At 49.4% G+C, this 18,812-nt stretch overlaps 1 protein-coding gene across 1 annotated transcript in view; it reads left to right on the top strand.

Moving 5' to 3' along the window:
* FGD5 (FYVE, RhoGEF and PH domain containing 5) overlaps positions 1–18,812 on the top strand; it is an 80,560-nt gene that overhangs the window by 30,516 nt on the left and 31,232 nt on the right. The window contains exons 3-5 of the mRNA XM_082060168.1: positions 2,880–3,009; positions 12,898–12,956; positions 13,066–13,096. Coding sequence (XP_081916294.1) covers positions 2,880–3,009; positions 12,898–12,956; positions 13,066–13,096 — 220 coding nt within the window. The remainder of the gene's footprint in view (positions 1–2,879; positions 3,010–12,897; positions 12,957–13,065; positions 13,097–18,812) is intronic.

Below are 18,812 nucleotides of genomic sequence, written 5' to 3'. Positions count from 1 at the left end.
AAGATCATTGCTTGCAGTAAGCTTATTTGGCTTATTTGTTAATGAGCTAAATACAAATATTATTTCACAGAATAAAGAAATGCAAGGTTTTGAAAATTTATGACTCATATTATAGATGCATAATTATTTCATTATAAATTATACGATATATAATGATAATGGTTACGTTTACAGAAAACCTTAGCTTTGTTGCAAGTGTAGTTTAAGGTAATGAGTCTGGCATGATGTCATGGTACACGCGCTTAGATTTGCCACGTAAGTCACACAAAGTGCCAGGATCCTTTTTGTCCCTGAGGAAGAGAAAACTGCCGTAGCTGATGAACACCCGTGTTCATTGTCTCGTTTAAGAGCGTGTTACATAGGCAAAGATCACACAATTCCTGAAATGGAGCTGCTTCTCAAATACAGCAGTTGTTGTTTTAATTCAGTGTTCTGTATCCTCTTACAGAAAGCAATTTCTATCTCAGTTTGTGTGCATTCATTTCTGTGCATTCCCAAGGACCGAAAGGATGTGGAGACCCGAGTGCTGCTGGAGAAGCGCAGGAGGGAGGGGGCGACACGAACGCGCTGGCGCCCACCGCGTGTGCGAACGAGACCCACAACTGTCTGGGACTTCTCTTTAAGTACAAGCCAGTGCCACTGCACTGCAGGCCTGCTATAAATGAGGCCCGTGCAACAGTTCAGCAATATTGCAAGTTTTGCTGCTGGATGAGCCTTTAATAATGCCATTCATAATGATTACCAGACTAATATACTGAAGCATTCTTCCCAAATTATAATGTGTTCTTACATTAACATAATGCAGTCATTTATAAGACAGAGAGAGAGAGCAGGAGGGAGGGACTTAATTTCAAGTCTGCTGGGGCAAATAATTACAAATTGCAGAAAGGCTGTGCAAGTAAGGAGGGAGACTGGCTGAACTATTAATAAGCCTCCCGAGCTGCTCCTGTTATCTGCCTCGCTCCTGCCCCCACTGCGCTGAGGCCCCTTTGTTGTTGTAGCTGGGCAGGGTTTCGGAAGTGTGGCGATGCCGCCCACGCTGAAAAACTGCAGACACTAATAATAAACAGGAGCAGACAATGGGGCGAGCGGCGCTGCCGCCTGGCCCCGCGCCAGCCTCGGCACCGCGCGGACGAGCGGTGGCACCGCGGGCAGCAGCTGCGCCCGCCGCCACCAGAGCCCGTCTGCAGCGAACCCAGCGCAGACCTGCAGGGAGCCCAGCGCAGACCTGCAGGGAGCCCAGCGCAGACCTGCAGGGAGCCCAGCGCAGACCTGCAGGGAGCCCAGCGCAGACCTGCAGGGAGCCCAGCGCAGACCTGCAGGGAGCCCAGCGCAGACCTGCAGGGAGCCCAGAGCAGACCTGCAGGGAGCCCAGCGCAGACCTGCAGGGAGCCCAGCGCAGACCTGCAGGGAGCCCAGCGCAGACCTGCAGGGAGCTCCCTCCGCACAGCGAGAGCCAGTCTGGTCAGGCCCCCATTAACCCATCCCTGCCCGGCCTCCTGTCACTCCAGCATTCCCTTTGAAGCTTTGGATTTGTTCACATCTGGGATTCCCAAGTGGGAGATCAAAGCAAAATACAGAGATGAGGGAGAAATGAAAAAGCAAATTAGTAATGTTTCAAAGGAAATGAGAACTGAAGAAACCATAGACACAGAGTAAGCCAGGCCCACGTCACAGACCGAGCTGGTGGGCCATCAGATTTGGTTTCTCCAGACAACAGAGTGTTGGCGGGACGCCGGAACCTGCCCCTTGAAATGTGAAAGGCCCGGGGCCACTGTGGTGCATACGCTGTGTGTAAACTCACAGAGTGATGCTGTGGCCAAAAACACGAATCTGATCCTTGAGGGTAAAAACACCGTAGTCAGGTGGGAAGTGATGGGTTTTACCACTGTTGTACTTGGCACTTGTCTTGCCAGTGCTGGAATATCGAGTCTTGTGTTGCACTGAAAGAACAGTACTAAAATTGGCTGGTAGTAAAAGCTGGTGCTAAAATGGTTAGTAAATTGGATAATGCTAATGGATAATTGGATGAAGTTCAGAGATTTTAGAATTATTAAATAATAAGAGGCATGATATAGTAAGACACCAAGATCTTCACCTATTTCATATAAAAGACAAAAGGAAGGGACAACCTGCATAGAGCCTGTGAGTACCTGTGCAGTAACAACATTTGGAAGCCTGCCTCCGAATCAGCCAGGTTTACAAAGGTGCCGTATTCGGAGCCAGGCACGCTCAGGGCAGCAATAAAGACACCTTTCTAAGGCAAGGGCAGCACCGCCCGGACAACCCCCCTCTGGTCCTGCTTTGTGGACGTTTTGTAATCACTGGCAATTTAAATTAAAAAAAATCTGAAAGAAAATGCTGGGAGGCCCCTGGCCTTGTGTCCCACACCAGATCCAGTGCTCTGTCGCACAGCTCTCTCGGGGCTTCTGGGCCCGATTCACATTTCCTTGAAACAGCTCAAGGATTCTGGGATCTGAGTATCTTGTGCTTTAATTGATGCCATTGGTATTGCATTTATACTTTTCTCATGCTTTTGACGTTTTCCCGGAACAAAACGTTGTTACAATATCTAACTTCCATTTTTAATGAGCACTGAGATGTTAGTATGATGTTATTCCATGATTTTGAAGGGTTGATTAGGGAGGAACAAAGCAGTTTTTGTTGCAGCTAAGTGCCAACACTTTGCTCCAGAATGAGCCAGAACATTGGTGCTTTAGGGAAGCTCGAATGAGTTCAGTTACCTTCCCACTGCTCTTCTCAGACCCTTCTGCTTGCCCAAGCGTTGGCTGCTGAGCCTGGCAGCGGAGCCCGGAGCCGGGAACCCGGGCCCTGCGCGGGCCGGGCCGCCCTCAGCCAGGCTGTTCTTCTCCCCGCAGTGCCTACACCGAGCCCTACAAGGTGTGCCCGCTCTCGGCCCTGCCCAGCGAGCTCGTCACCTCGGACGAGGAGCAGAGGAGTTCCGAAGACGAGGAGGGCGGCGCGGCTGATCCCAGCCTCGGCAACAAGGTAAAGGAGCTGACGGTGGGGAACGCGTGAAACCCGGAGAGGGATAAACGGTTTGCAGAGAACCTGGATTCTCAGCTGTCTCTGCTCTTTGCCTGGTGCTCATTTAGAAATGTCAGAGCCATCAGTCCTTTACTCCCCCAATACACCAGCAACAATTTACCCCCATAGCATGTGGCAAAGCCAAAGGACTGCATCCTGAGGCGGACAGTGGAGCCATCAGGAAAGGCAGACCTGAATGTCAGCAAAAACGTCTCGCTCAGTAGAAGGATTTAGCTGCAATCTTCAGAGTTTTAAAACTACACTGAGTAAAACAATGACAAGTACATTATTTGGACCAGTTCTGCATTGGCTGGGAGAAGGAGTAAGTTATCTAATAGGTCTCTGCCATTTCAAAATTCTTCCATCATGGGAAAATACACCCATGTTTGGGTTTATTTTACTGATTTCTGATGAATAAAAGAGCTCTTTAAAAAGTTATGGAGAAGACCACGGAAATGTGATCACAGCTTAAGACCACAAAAGGCTGCTTAACCTCTAGTAACCTGACTAACAGTGCAGTTGTTAAAGAAATGACACTGCAGTTTTAGGCACAAATTTATCTTTGTTTTTCACATAATTTTTTTGTGTGTTCTTAAAACCTAATATAAGCCTAACGATCTAGCATTGTGTGTCTAGTACAAGCTCCCACTGCATATTCCATTTGGTACGCAACAACAAACGGGAATGTTCTGCTGAACTCTTCCCGCGTGAGCCGCGGCTCCAGCGCTGCCCCGGCTCCCGGGCCCGCGCGGCGCTCGCTCCGGCCCCTCTCGCTCCGGCCCCTCTCCGCGCCAGCGCGGCGCTCGCTCCGGCCCCTCTCCGCGCCAGCGCGGCGCTCGCTCCGGCCCCTCTCGCTCCGGCCCCTCTCCGCGCCAGCGCGGCGCTCGCTCCGGCCCCTCTCCGCGTCGCTCCGGCCCCTCTCCGCGCCAGCACGGCTGCTCGCGCCAGCGGCCGGCCGGGCGCGGCAGAGCCCGCCAAAGTCTCGGCAGATGCTCCTCCAAACCCAAACGACGGCCGAGGGAGGGTCGGCTCTGCCAAGGAGAAGCACAGGTAGACTGATTCTAGCACAATCAGCTCTCTTCAGGCATTTCCAGAAGGTGAAGCTTTGTTTCAGGGCAGGTGTAGAGAGAGGGGGGCAGAATTTTCCCCTTACCAGTACACCAGTTCTTGAGAAACAGAAACTGCAAACAGAATGACAGCAGAGGGCAAATGAAACTGCTGTTGCACTGATCCCTCGATTTCCCTGGATGCTGTATCACTTCTGGGTCTACACTGCAGGGTGCGGAGCTGCCTCCGGTACCAGTGGAAAAGACCGATCTGATATCCTTGCTGACATGAAACAAATGAAACAGTTGCAAACAACCTCATCTTTTTTACTGGGAGATTCGTGAAATGTTTTTGATTGCTTGTTTTCACACAGTTTTGGAAAGGGAAAAGACTTTACATTTCTGACATTTCCTGTTAAATGAAAAAATACTTTTCATTTCTGTGAGTTAGCTGACAGAGCGCTGGCATTTCTGAGCATACACCAGAGCGTTACCTCAGCCGGTCCTGTTTCTCAGCCTCTCTCAGTTGTGATGCCAGGGGAGCAGTGACAGCAGAGCTGTGACTTGAGCTCACAAGGGAGATGCATGCGAACAGCATGCTATGTCTATGGCTATGTCTAGCTGCAGGCTCTAGGAAGAGGTTGCAGCTGCAATGATTTTATCCCTGGATAAGCCAGCTCCTTAGTAAGCCAAGTCAGAGGATTGTGTTTGTTTGTGGGACCGAGAAAGGATCTAGAGAAGTGGCACCAAGACACCTTGGCATGTGTGTTGTTGTAGCATCAGTAGGGCAGGTGTCACTTTGACAAACTCGGGGTGTTCTGGGAGCCATCCTGTCAAAGCCCACGTGTCCCCGCTGTCCCCAGGACCCAGTCTGTTAAGGGAGACACCGGACCCTCCTAGCGCCAGGAGCCGTGGTCAGAGGCGGCCGGTGACCGGTTTCTCGAAGAGCAGTCAGTGCCGGGTTCTGACACGAAGGGTGCCATTTATTTAGCTGTTGTCTTTTGGTTTTTCTCACCCGCTTTCTCCTAACCTGTTTGCTGGAGAATCCCAAGACTTCCAGTTTACAGCAGACTTTTTTCCTCTGAGGTTTCTTTTTAAGGCTCATTTCTATAAGTAAATATAATTTTAAAAATTAGCTTTATACACATTTTTCCTGGCATTGTTTCAACAGCTCGTCTCCCTTGAGATCCTGCTCTCCTGGGGACCAGATTCACAGGAGGGTGGAGAAATGCTTAAGGCCTGTCGGAACCCCTGTTCTGGAAACAATTTGAATCGTAGCCAGTAATATATGTTGAGGTATTTTTCACATTATCAGCTTTATTTTAAAGAGCAAACAAAGAGGGGCTTTCGCCTCTGTTCCGTTACAGGAGTTTTTATCACTAAAAACCTGTCTGGAATGGGGCGGGTATAACGATGTAGAACATGAGGTGGGTTTTGAGGTTTTGCCTTTATTCACGGGAGCACCTCAGACCCTGAGAAGTTCGCATTTGTCATTAGAACTCACCTGGTGGTTTTGATTATTCTGTATAAAACTGACAGTGAAAATTCATTGTTTCTGGTTAAATAAGCACTTTATTTCCTTCTCTTCAGTCTGCTGGCATATGATAGCCTAGAAAACTCAGAGGCAGGGAATGCTGTAAGTTTTCTTAACCTTTGTGATTCTACTTGGCTGTATGATAAAAAGCAATGCCCTTCACTTTCACTACCAATGCAGATTCACTCTTTTTTTTCTCCTGCTAAGCTAATTTAGAAGAGCTCCTGGCCCATCTTGCATTCATGTGTCTTTTATATATGTTCATTCAATTAAATCGCTCTCAGTTTATCAGCAGGTGACACATGGCTTTTCTGCACTGGGCTCCCAAGGTTACATGATGGCACCTGAGCTGCCTACAGAGAGAAAACAAAGGAATTAGGGATTCCAGTTAGGAACAAAAATCTCGTATCAAATCAAATAAGGACTTTGTCTCCTACCTCTGAACCTTCACTCACTCGGCAAATGCTCAAAGTCCAGAATGTAGAACCCCAGATTTTTCCTCTCATCATTGAGCTGGATTCAAACCCGAACTGTGTGACAAATCCGTCTTTGACCCACCCAGCTAACGAGCATTAAAGGAATTAAAGGGGAAATGAGCTTAATAGTTCAGCTTTGACTGGACACCAACTTGGAACTGAGTCCCCTTTGGCAGAACTCAGTTTTTGTAGCAGTCTCAGATTTTCCAGCTATATAGGAAGATCAGAAGTAGAGACACTATAATCTCGAAAGTCTGCTTTGGAGAAGCTCGGCTCCATGGTCTGAAGCGGACTGAAATCAGCACTTGCCGGCAGGTTTCACCCGTTGCCGGTTGTGATCTGAGTTTCGGAGTTGCCTCGGTAGCTTGAGGAAGCTGGGGGATCACCAGTTGCCCCTCTGCAGCTTGTGCCTCTCACTTCAGTGTCAGAACCTTCAAGCGAGATTCTCCAGACAGTTCCTTTTCGTAGGTACTTTTTAAGACTGGATCTACTGTCCAGTTGATCCCTTTCATCGCTAACTTCCTACAACCTCCAGCTGTCACGGAACTGCAGACAGCTGTTTTCCCACACCCAGCCCTCTGTCTGTCTGGAGATAGGGACCAGCAGGGAGGAATGGATCCAGAGAAGAGAAAAGCCTTCTGGTGCAGATCTGAGATCAGACCGGCAGGCCAGGCAGCCAGCCGGGCGCGGGCCGTCGTGTTCAGGGTGGGACACCGAGGCTGCGAGCGCTCAGTGCGGGGACAGCGCGGAACGTCTGCCTGCCCGCCCGCGCCACCCGAGCACAGCGCAGGCGCCCTGAGCACCTTCTCAAGAAACACGCTGAGATGAAGCACAGGCCTCGCGTTCTGTGGGGCCGGGCAGGGGCAGGAATCCGTCCGCCAATTTAAGAATTCATTTCTCCAGCACCTTGCAGAAAGCCGTGAGGACGGTCCTGTATCAACACTGTAAGACGTGCTGCCTTGGACGGGGCTTCACGAGCTATTCACATCACACTGTTGATCCCGACTGTGTCACACACAAGCTACAGGTGTGCTGGTCAAACAAAGTTACAGGGCTTAAAACAACTCAGATACTCAGTGGAAGGCGTTTAGACTGAGATCCACTGCACAATCTGCACCGCAGTGCTAAGGGGACGCGTCTCCCTTTGCAGGTGCCTTTGGAAGGACAGAGCAGCGCTGGGTAAGCGGGCGCTGGGAATACTGCAGCAACACCAGCTATTTCAAGAACTCTGTTATAGTTCAGAATAACATATAGCAAACACTACATTAAGCCACTAGGCAAAGGAACAATTAAAAACACTCTCTGTAACCTGTCCGTAAACACAGGAGGGAGTTTGATATGGAGAACTGAAGGGAATCTCAGGAGAATAGTAAGAAAATAATGCGATTAATCTGGGTGAGTACCTGTAAGAATTCTAGTCTATGAAGCACTCAGGAAATAAATAAATACAAATCCTAGGAAAAGTAATAAAGCCATAGCTGGAACACAAGTACATTTCTTTCATCCAGAACACAGCTAACTGTATGGGAAATCTATAAGTAAACCAATATGCACACAAATACTGTTGAGTTTGGTCTAAAGCCAGCAATATGTTACAAGCAACTTATACAGCCAGCATATGAGATGTGATCTTACCCTGCTAGCAAAATGTAAAAGTTCTGTAGCGAGGTGAATAGCATGTAGAGCGAAATGGCACAAAAGAAAGGGAATTCAGACCAAATGTGGCTGAATTTTATCCCAATGAAAATCCAAAGCATTCTGGCTCATCATTTAGGACTTCAGGTTTAATGTATGCAATCCTGGCCTGACTGGCGGGGTGCGCATTGCCATTATCTGGTGGCGTGCCTGGGGGCGCGCAGGAAGGGGAGCTTCACAGAATCACAGAATCATTTTGGTTGAAAGAGACCTTTAAGATCATCGAGTCCAAGCACCAACCCCGGGCTGCCGGGCGTTCAGACGGAACCGGTCCCGACGCCGCCCCTGACAGCAGGCGGCACGGGGGGGAGGTCTCACCCTTCTGCCGGTATCAGGAACGGGGCCAGCAGCCCAGCAGGGCAGGTGCAGGGGACCTGCGCCCGCGCAACAGGAGCGTCACGCTCTGCCGCAAAGGCCTCTCGACACGCAGGGCAGCCGCTGTCTCGTAGCACAGGACATAAAACTGCCTTCGCTGTTCCTTATCCATTTCCACTGGGTGGGCTTGGTTTCCAGATCCCATTAATCACTCTGTTTTGCAAACCTTTAACCTTCACACACTAAAACACAGACGCATGCACACACACAGACAAAACTGAGACGTGCTGGGGTTGGGAATGACGGACTTGTGTGCCTTGAGGAAGCACCAAATTCAGATGCCTTTCAAGGCACAGCTCTTGATTTATATAACACCCCAGATCCCCAGGAGAGCTGCAGGCTGGCTCTTCAAGGAAGGAGCCTGGGAGACAGGAGATGTGAACTACATTTGCTTTTCTCTCACTGGTTCACAGAGCCAGCCTGAAAATGTCACTTGTTCCGTACCGCCTCAGGTCCCTGCTGACAGCACGGTGACAGCCTGTGGCTGCTGGCTCACCGCGTTACAGAAGGGCTGTTGTGAAGTCACTCAGCCCAGAGCCTGGAGCTCACAAACTGCCTCAGCCGCTGTGCGGGACAGTAAAGCTCTTGTGCTGGGGACCATCCCGCTACAACACGCCTGCCCCGGGGAGGCTGTGAAACACGACACATGCGTAGGAAAATGCACAAAGAGACGTGGTTTGTCTGTGTCAGCACGGCAAGCCAGCGGCACGCAAGAGTGGAGCTGCTGCTCCTAAGTCTGGCCTAGTTAGCCAGCTTTTGAAGTGCAAAGGTTCCTGCTCAGTACTCCAGAGCAGTGGCTTGCACAGTGCTCATGATCCAGTTTTAGTGAATTGTTTTGTGACGACTTACGCTGCTCTTAGTCCACACAACCCCATTCCAACCCCACGGAGGCAGATTCACCTCCAGCCCCAAGGTTTTTTAAGCTGGATCAGGAGACGGGTCTGGTTCTGACCGAGGTTCTGCCAACAGCTGGGTCAGCATGACCGAGCGCTGACCCCGTGCTCCGAGGAAAGTGACGGCACTGTCACCAAAGTACCGTCTGACCAAAGCACAGCCTGTCAGGGCCCGCGTCTGGCGCCTCGGCATTGCTCAGAACAGCGCCAGAGCATACAAGTGACGTCCCCGCGCCAATGGGAACACTACCGCACAGCGCGGAGTCCTGTGCCACGTGCCACATCAGCACGCTCGGCATGGCCATTAGCCACCTTGCTCCACTGTCCACTCCCTTCCCCTCTCCAGCCCAAAAATTTGTTCTATCAGAAGGCACAAAAGGGACACGAAACCTAAAGTTTCTCAGTTTGAACTACGTAAGACTAGTACTTAACTTCAGCTGTGCTCACACGTGTGCTCTGTAAAGACCTGCAGGCTTTCAGATCTTTATTATTCTAAACAAAAGGTTTCTGGTGGTGGTTTGCTTCATTATACATTGGAAACATCAGCTATTGGAGAAGGAGAAACTCTGAGCAAGTCACAAGTCATCTCTAGGTCTTAGTTTTCCATCAGTAAACTTGATATCCCTTTGGAGGAGAGCTACAGGGTTTGGTTCATTAGCCAATAGAGAAATGATTGCACAGTACCACCTCTGCTTTGCAAGTTATGCTGATCAGCTGAGCCGTGGCAACTGCACAAGCTTCTAACCTGGTTAAAGTGCTTTTGTGTTTGCGACCTTCCTGACACCAGCATGTTTTTCAAAGTGGAGAGAATTGGGTGATATTTCGGTTATATATTGCAATTTTATATTGTGAATAGCAAGCATTTTCCTAAGCATTTGTTTCTGGGGGACGGGGTGATGCGGCTCTGAACGCGCAGGCCCGGTGGAGCGGCAGCCGGGTCCCGCCGTGGCTGCGCAGCGCGGCCGGGCGCAGCTCCTGAGCGGGGCTGGGCGCAGGCTGGGCTGCGGGCGGGACACGTCACCGAGAAGGGGGACCAGAACAGTCACCCAGCCTTTGCTTCAGAAGCTTGATGCTTGAGACCGGCATCCTCTCCATCTCCTATTCCCAGAAGTCTGACTCTGGACACTGTCGTCAACCTCAGAGTTCATTTCCTGGTTAAACAAACAGCAATTAAATAACACAAGACAGGCAACGCCTAGAGACACGGTGTCAAACTCGACGGGGTCCCGGCGCTCGGTCTCTCGCTCCGACACGTTGGCCACGAGCAGCCGCGGCAGCGTGTGCCGGGGGCAGCGGCCGCGGGGACAGGCCTGTCCTGGGCCGCCGCCCCGGGCCAGGTGACCCACAGACGCCCCCTCGCTGGCTCTGCTAGGCCAGGCCGCGTCGAGAAGACGAGAGAACGGAAAGCGCGGGGCCTCCAGGGTGCTCCTAAAGCAGCTGGCTCAACCAGGCACAGCATGATCCTCCAGAGCTGTTCACAAAGTGGAACGGGGGGAAGGGGCAGCCAAATATTTGCTCCCAGCGGAAAAGTGAAATGAAGGAAAAAACATAAGATCTTTCTAGTGCACTCTGTGAGTTCCCCAAAGCAAGTGATTCAAAGCATGCTCTTTGGCACCCACCAGCCAGAAGGAACAAGGCACTAGGGGACGTACCCTCAGACGTACCCTGGTGCTAAAGGAGAGAGGGATCAGACATCTGGGACTGACAAATACTTCACTCCCTATTTCCTTTGGCTCTTGCAATCTTCAGTTGCCTCCCAAAAAAAGTACACAGAAATATACTAAAGATGAAAAAGCCATCACCGTGACACTGTTTATTTTCTATACAGGAAGCCTCATTCATTTAACGCATCATGATGGTTCAAGGACTTTTTCACTCATACTCACTATTGATTGGATCATAATTCTCCCCATGGCGAAAACTCTCAGAGCAGCAAAGGGTCTCTCGTGTCCTTTCCTCGGCCGTGTGCAGTCCGATACCCGCCTGCCGCGTGCTCGGACCGGCCCTGGCTCCTCCGAAACAGGCAGTGCTGAATTCACGTGTCACTGCTTGAATTCCTTGCTTTTGTAATGAATGGCTTAACTATTAAAACTAGAATAATCTTAAAAATATAACTTCTGTCCCATCACATTAATTTATGGATGTTGGGCAGTGAAATTGCTTCGATTATGTTTCATTTGATGTTGCAGTGGGTTTTTTACACTCCACGTATCCACATGACTCAATTTCAGCGTCCAGCACTTCAGGGGATGTTTCGTTCTTTCCGACACTGCAGCTTAGGGCAGGCGGAATGAACCAGAAACTTCGGGAGGGGAGTAAAATCCTGAACGCCAGAAGGTGATTCCCCTATAGATACAAAAGTTGGCAGACAGTTCTATCATATGCCGGATCACCCATACCCCGAGGGAATGCTAACGGGGAGCAGGAACAGAGAGTAAAATGTCTATAATGCATTTAACTTGAACTTGCTTAGACCTTTTTTACTGTTCAGATCTGCTACATAAATCCTGATTGTATACCTGATCTATCAAGTGTGATTTGGGAAGCCAGCATTTGTGGGAAGCTGAATTTGGATTTGGGGTCTTCACAATACTTTTTATGAGGGTTCCAATTAAGCTTTGTGTTCCCTGACCCCTCATGGCCCCTCATGCAGAATTTAGGGAGTAAACATGGCCACAAACTTCCCACCTGGCTGTTACACCAAGGGACCGCATCACACCTCACCAGCCCCGCTGTGTGACACCGAGGGACCGCATCACACCTCACCAGCCCCGCTGTGTGACACCGAGGGACCGCATCACACCTCACCAGCCCCGCTGTGTGACACCGAGGGACCGCATCACACCTCACCAGCCCCGCTGTGTGACACCGAGGGACCGCATCACACCTCACCAGCCCCGCTGTGTGACACCGAGGGACCGCATCACACCTCACCAGCCCCGCTGTGTCACACCGAGGGACCGCATCACACCTCACCAGCCCTGGTTTCCAGCGCACCTGCTCTGGCAAACAATGTCGCCAAGTTTTGCTGCTGAACCCCTCTTCCCTGAGCCCACTTTAGGTCACTGGGGGCTACTGGTTTAGTTCCCTCCTTCACCACTGCTAAATAAGTCACTTTTCCCAGTGTTATTTCCATGCTTGGGTAATTTCTTACCGTAAGGATGAGTCCTGAAATAGAAGCACAATACCCTAATTAGCCACTTGTACCTCAGAGCCATACACTTTGCTTCTTGCACAGTTTTCTGTGTCTTCTGAGATGCCCACCAGGTAAGGAGATTCCACTGAGATGTCACAGTGTTGTGCTGGAGTGCTGAACTGTTTGCGTTTTGGAGATATGGTCATTTAGCTTAGACATTTGTTCAGCATGCAATAAAGCCCTTTGCCACATTTGCTTTCGCAGGTCTCAGAGCGGTCAGAACCGTTTGGAACACGACCATTTTGATACAGAACTCCCTTTTCCATGTAATTAAGAGCACTGAGCACATGGTGTGAGCCTCAGCGGCCATGAAGCTGGCCTATTCAAAGCTGAGCACCTTCTGCTTCTCTGACAAATTTTGGACCTGTAAAAATTAACAGAAAATCTATCTCCTTTTCCAGTAAGAAAAGCTCTCAAGTTTCGAAACTTGACAGCTGCCGTAGCAGACATTATATTTTACTATATTACTAGTATTTGAATTGTGGACTCCAAAATGCCAGACACTGAGCAACAAAGAATAAAAGCCTGGTAACTTTCTACTGAAGGAATACGTCTGTTCAAAGCGCTCTCTAACGTTGCTTTACTTCTTGGAACGAGACATCTCTTGATGGTCTTTGTTTTCTGCTGTTGACAGAACGAAGGCCGGTGCAGAGCTCGCCTCATTGCCCAGGAGCTGCTGTCTTCGGAGAAAGCGTGAGTTCACTGTCACAGCCTGCCTGCTGCGCTCCTAAACCCAGACTGCGCACTCCGCCCTTCAGCATCCGTTCCACAGCAATTAATACAAGTTTGTCTCTTTCCTCAGATACGTGGAGATGCTCCAGCTGCTGTGTACGGTGAGTAAATCAGATTGATCACTGAAACCTAATTGCCCTTTTATTTAGCTGCAATTTAGAAGACATAAGAGCATTGAAGGGCCTGAGGTGAATTTGAGGAGGAATGGCTTACGATGAAGCATTGCAAAGGAATCCATCTGGCACTAACCCGCCCTTGCTACAGATCCGCAAACCTGGCACTTGCCGTTGGCGGGGAAAGTGTCAGCCAGCAGTGCTGGGGGGGGCACGCGAGGAGACGGTGACAAACAGCAGCGAACCCTCTCTCTCCAGAGAGAGACAGGAGCGGAGCTATGGAGCACGGGGGTTTCATTTCAGTGGATTCACTCTGCCTCCTTTTAAGCTTATTTTTTCTGGTAATGCAATACCAGCCAGTTAGGGCAAAAGGCTTTCTGGACAGCGTATCTCAGCTCAGGCAAGGTTTTCGCTCTGTTCCCCACCACCAGCTTGCTCAAGAAAACAGTTTCTAAATGCTCATCTTCAAGTCTCAAGTCTTGTCTCCTTATGTAATCCCATACGTTGGTAAGGAAGGCAAGGAACTAAACCACACCCGGGCTGCTTTCAGAATGAAAAACAAGGCTTTTCTCAAGCCTGCAGCAGAGCAGTTTCCCATCTCATTTCCCGGCTTGGCCAGAGCTCCTGTTCATTCAGCGTAACAGAATCTGTTTGGCCCTTCAGCGGAGACTTTAATAAATTGATTGATTGCCAAAACGATGACATTTCCATACACCCACTCTGCTATTGAACTGAAAGAGTGGAAATATTGTGTTAGCTCACAAATTTGGTATCAGTTGGTGTGGCAGCAGTGATAAAAATCTAAGGGGTTAGCTGTTATTTGCCTACTCCAAGGTAACGCGGTTCCCTGGAGCGGAGAGGTAAAAACGCGTTCTGGACCGAGCAGAGGGGCAGGGCCTTGCAATCCAGGTTCCTGCTCTCTTGGTCCTCACAATTTCGTTTTCCAAAGTTTATTAGTCTTGATATTTCCTTCAGGATCGTTTCATCCGCAAACTTTCATTCCTTTCTCCTGTTTCCCCTCCCCGGTAATGCAGCTGCGCTCGTCGTCTCTTCCCTCGCGCTTGCTCCTGAACTAAAGTGCTGCAGCTTGCTTTCTCAGCCTCATGTTTCACACATTCGAGGACCAAAGTCTGGTTTATTTGCTTCCCTTCAGCCAGACTTTACTAGATGTGCACAAATCAAACTCAGTGTGACTCAGACTGATTGGGATTCCGGTCTGTGTGGATCAAGCATTTGCCTGATGGTGTACCATTGCTCACATTTATTTTGTCTTTGGCTGTTGTACATAAAGTCACCTTTCCTGTGCATAACCCCCTTTGAAGCAATTATTCCTTCCCTCCGAGGCATTTACTGAATTAAGGTACCTAAAAGGACAGCTCTGCACTGAAAAACACCAGCCCGAACACCTCCCTGCTCAAAGAAAGTCAATCCTGTTTCCTGGTTTGCATTTTCATCAGAATTACAGGCCACAGCTCTTAGAAACACCAAGAAGCCAGATTTATACTTCCTCGGCATCTGCAGATGTGGATATGGATACGATATGGATAGATACAATGTTCTCCAGCCTTTGGAGCAGTTTGGGATGCAGCCTTGCCCTGGGCATCCCAAGGCTTCTCACTGCAAAACAAACCCTGGGGAAAAAAAGGCCAAAATCATCTTAGAGCTCAAGTCACTCACCCAAAGGTACCTGTATGCAGTGACCGTGAGGTCAGGCTCGCCGGTTAAACTCTGCTTTCAGAATTCTTCTGGGCAGCACATTCTCAAGAACAAAGACTAAACATCTGATTTAGGAGCCAGGATTACATGTTAGACCGAACAGAACTCCATCTTTCTAATTATTAACACTTCCAGTGAATGACTGGCTGAGCCTTTTCTAGTACTGTGAATGTCTTGGATGATGTTCAAAGTTCTGTTGCACCAATCAAGTCATTTCTGTCCTAATTAAACACTTTCGTGAATGGAACGTGCTGGCTAAATGAGGAGGTAGTTGGCTGTTAGACCCTCTGAAGCTCTTATAAAAGCCTAAAAACACACTGTCACCAAAAAAAATAGCCTGCCTTCAGTCATGGTAGGCTGCTTTTTATTTCTAATTTATTTATTCATTGTTGTCTTCGTCTGCAATGGGAAAATAGCTATGCATTGGGCAGGGAGCTTCTGCAGTGGGAATGCTGAGCCAAAAGAGCTTTCAGATAATCTGCGTATCTCCTAAGAGGAGAGGGAAGTCACACTAGCACATTTGGCATCTGGACAGTTCCCTGCTAACAAGCCCCACCGATGGGTATTCACAACGCGTATTCTACAGCTTGCCAGATCTGCAACTCGTTTGCAGTGTTTGGGCCGAACGTGTGCATTTGCATGTGAGTGTGTGCTGAGGTCAGGGCTCCTGACCCAGATTGTGCCCGCAGTGCAAGGATAAGGCACTAACTGCGTCTGCTGCGACAGTGTTTCTGCTGCTGCTCCGGCGTTGTCTCTGCTGAGCTCAGTAATGAGAAATCTGGGAAGATCACTGCCCAGCGCAGAGCGAGGGTCCCTCATCCTGCTACGGGAGATGTGCCACTTTCTAACTGAAGGGTGCCACCTTCACTTCCCTCAGGAGAGAGGCTGCTGGCCATCACGAACGCACCTCCAAGAGCCAGACTTGCTCACGGCATCCTGTACAGCATCTCGCGCCTGCACTCAGCTTTCATAGGGAGACTCTCCCTTCTCCTTTGAAATCTCCACCCTCCCCTCGGGTGCAGTGTCTGGATGTCCAAAAGAGCCGTGCAAAAGAGCTGGGCTTACTTCTGGGCACCCAAAATGCAATGAAAAGTTTTATGTTTCAAAAATGTATTTTTATAGTACAGCTGCTAACCTTATATGTCACAAACCCAGCTTGGTTGTGCTTTACAAGCACAGACAGACCCTGGTGCAGGCGTGGGCAGCACACAGGGCGAGATCTGTGGGCTCACACACCTGGACAAGACGGAGCTCTGGGCCATCGTGCCAGAGCCTTGAGATGAACAACTTCAGTTCCTGTTCTCAGAAAGCTGTGACCCAGCAGCCCCACATACGGGCTGTTTGGTTCCTCCTGTGTTTAGCTGTGGGGCTTGGGTGACAGACTTGGAGACTTAGGTGCCGGGACTGACGGGAGTCAGTGAGCCCGCAGAAGCACTTTGCGTCTCATCCATGGCTTCCCAGGCACTCAGCATTTTCAATAGTGACATAATTATTTTTTTAATGGATGTTTATAGTGATTACTGTTATGCTGCAGGTTTTTTCTTAATCATTAGGAAGCTGGCTATCCAGGCAACTGGAATGAAATAATTTGTCTGAGAATTCATTCCAATCAAAGGGGCAGGCAATTAATGACTAATTAAATCCACTGAGATGCTGTGGGAAAGGAGTGTTAATCTTGTTGCCCAGCTGCGGTGGAAAGCGGACAGATACAGAGCTGTTCGATGTTAATTTGGAAAAGATGACATTTCTATAACAGGTTACTTAAGCACATCAGTAGTGCCCTTACTGGAGCTATTAACTTCCCCAGGCACAATAAGTTGAAAGAACCCTTTGGATCCTTTCCCCTTCCCCAGTCTGGATTAATTACGATGACCGAGGACTCGGAAAGGCTGCAGTTCCTTTGAGTTCGGAGAAGCAGCCAGAGGACGGCTGGAAAGCCTCTGGAGCGCGGAGGCTGAAACGGGCCGTTGGATGGGCTGGCTCGCACCCCGGAACGCGGCAGCTGGGACGGCACTGGGACTGTTTGTGGCACTGGGTGGGACACACTGCGGAAATCAGACCCAGAGAACTAGGAAACACGATCATACTCTTTCAGAACATGTTATGATCTTGTTTTATCCAGGATATAGTTAGTCAAAAAGAAAACTGTCATAATGTTGGGTTTTTTGTTTGTTTGGTGGGTTTTTTTTCCCTAGTTCTAGTGGCTTTTCAGAAAACAAAAACGCCTCATCCGTCATAGTTGGCAAAATTCCGCACTGTAGGTAGGACTTTCCTTTTGGCTGGTATGTATCAGATGTTCCAGCCGGCCCAGCTCACAGCGAGTGTACATCACAGCTGACGGTGTCACAACAGAAAAGCCAGGAATTACTCTGAGGACACGAATCTGGCTCTGCCTGCAGTCCGTTCCTACCCGTGAGGAATGCAGAAGTTCTCTGGCTCCTTACAGCACCTTTCAGCGGGACCACACATACCAAACTGGTCCCCAGCAAGCTGAAACCAGTACAGCTGCCTTGATTTCACCAAACTAAAGTGGACTATATGAAGTAAAATAGAGATCCCCAGTGAAGCACAATCTGTTGAGTTGCTCATACCGGATGTTAGCAAGTTTCACAGAAATTAGTTCTTTCAGACTCCTCCTTGATTACTCCATGTATGTATAAAGCTTAACAAGACAGAAGCCGGAGTCAAGAGGAATGCCACGGTAAATCCCGGTACGGTGCAGGGAAGTTCGTAAGATTCTTCCTGAAAGTTCAGGGAACAGACTTTGACTTTTTGGCAACAGGTTTCGTGATCACTAGATCCTGAGAGAGGAAGATGCTCAACCTATCCCATCCTGGTTCAGGGCCGGGCAGAAACAGCTTGGCATCTCTCAAAGGGCCGTGCGACCTCAGGGGTTGCTTTTTATTAAGCCCCTGCTTCCTTTCACAGCACATTTGGCCTTATCACACACCGGGGGTAGGGGGCCAGGAAACGGTCTGAGTGGAAAAACCGAGCTGCCATTTCTGTTAACTCATCCAGCACAGCCACCTTCTCAGCAATTGTTAAAGCCACTGCAATCATTTTTCTGATGAATTGGCTTCTGTGAACAGACACAGAATGCTTTTAAGACATTTTCGACAAAACATTGGTTTTAATAATAAATCAGTGTTTGTAGAGTAGTGTGTGAACACATACATTCCCCGCACGGATCTGGCCAGACAGGTCGGACACTAACGCTCCTTCACACGGCGCTGGGGCTGGAGCGGCGTCTGAAGCTGCTGCGGGAGCAGCTGGTGCACGGCCCCAGCCTGCGGACACCAGCAGGGCTCCGCTCTGCTGAGACGGCTGCTCGGGCCGCGCATGCGGTTCTGAGCTACCCGGCCCTTCTGGAGACCAACTAAATCCCCTTCTGGGACTTGGGTGCTGTTTGTTTAGTTTTCCTCGGCAGGCAGTGTTAGCGTGTCCATAACACGCGGTAGCTTCTGTCTTAAGTCAAAGTTGGCTGTTTTCCTAGTAATGCTATATTCCAGTAAGTCTTGTGCTCTGGACTGTTGACTAGACCACACTAGAGCATATCATATATCATATATCATATCATATATCATATATCATATCATATCCTATCATGTCATGTCACATCACGTCACATCACATCACATCACATCACATCACATCACATCACATCACATCACATCACATCAATATGCTCTCTCCTGGCTTCAAAATCAGTGAATCTAAGTATGTCCAGCTGCAAAGCCTCCATCCAAGTATTTTTAATGCTGAATTTAAAACCAATAACTGATTTGAAGTACTTACTGGAAAAAATGCAGCACGTGTAGGCTGGCGCTCAGTAAGGGAACGCTGCAAGGCCCCGGGCTCCCCGTCACGCACAAAGCAGAAAGGAAGCTCAGGGAAGGACAGATGGTGTTTCTTGAGGAAGGAGGCTTTGCAATCCCCCGCCGGCAGCTGCTGCACCAGAGGACTCACCAGAAGCCGCCGCACATCGCGG

Source organism: Streptopelia decaocto, assembly GCF_964273445.1.
Source record: "Streptopelia decaocto genome assembly, chromosome: 8".
Classification (NCBI taxonomy): domain Eukaryota; kingdom Metazoa; phylum Chordata; class Aves; order Columbiformes; family Columbidae; genus Streptopelia; species Streptopelia decaocto.
This window is presented reverse-complemented; position numbering and strand designations above follow the sequence as displayed.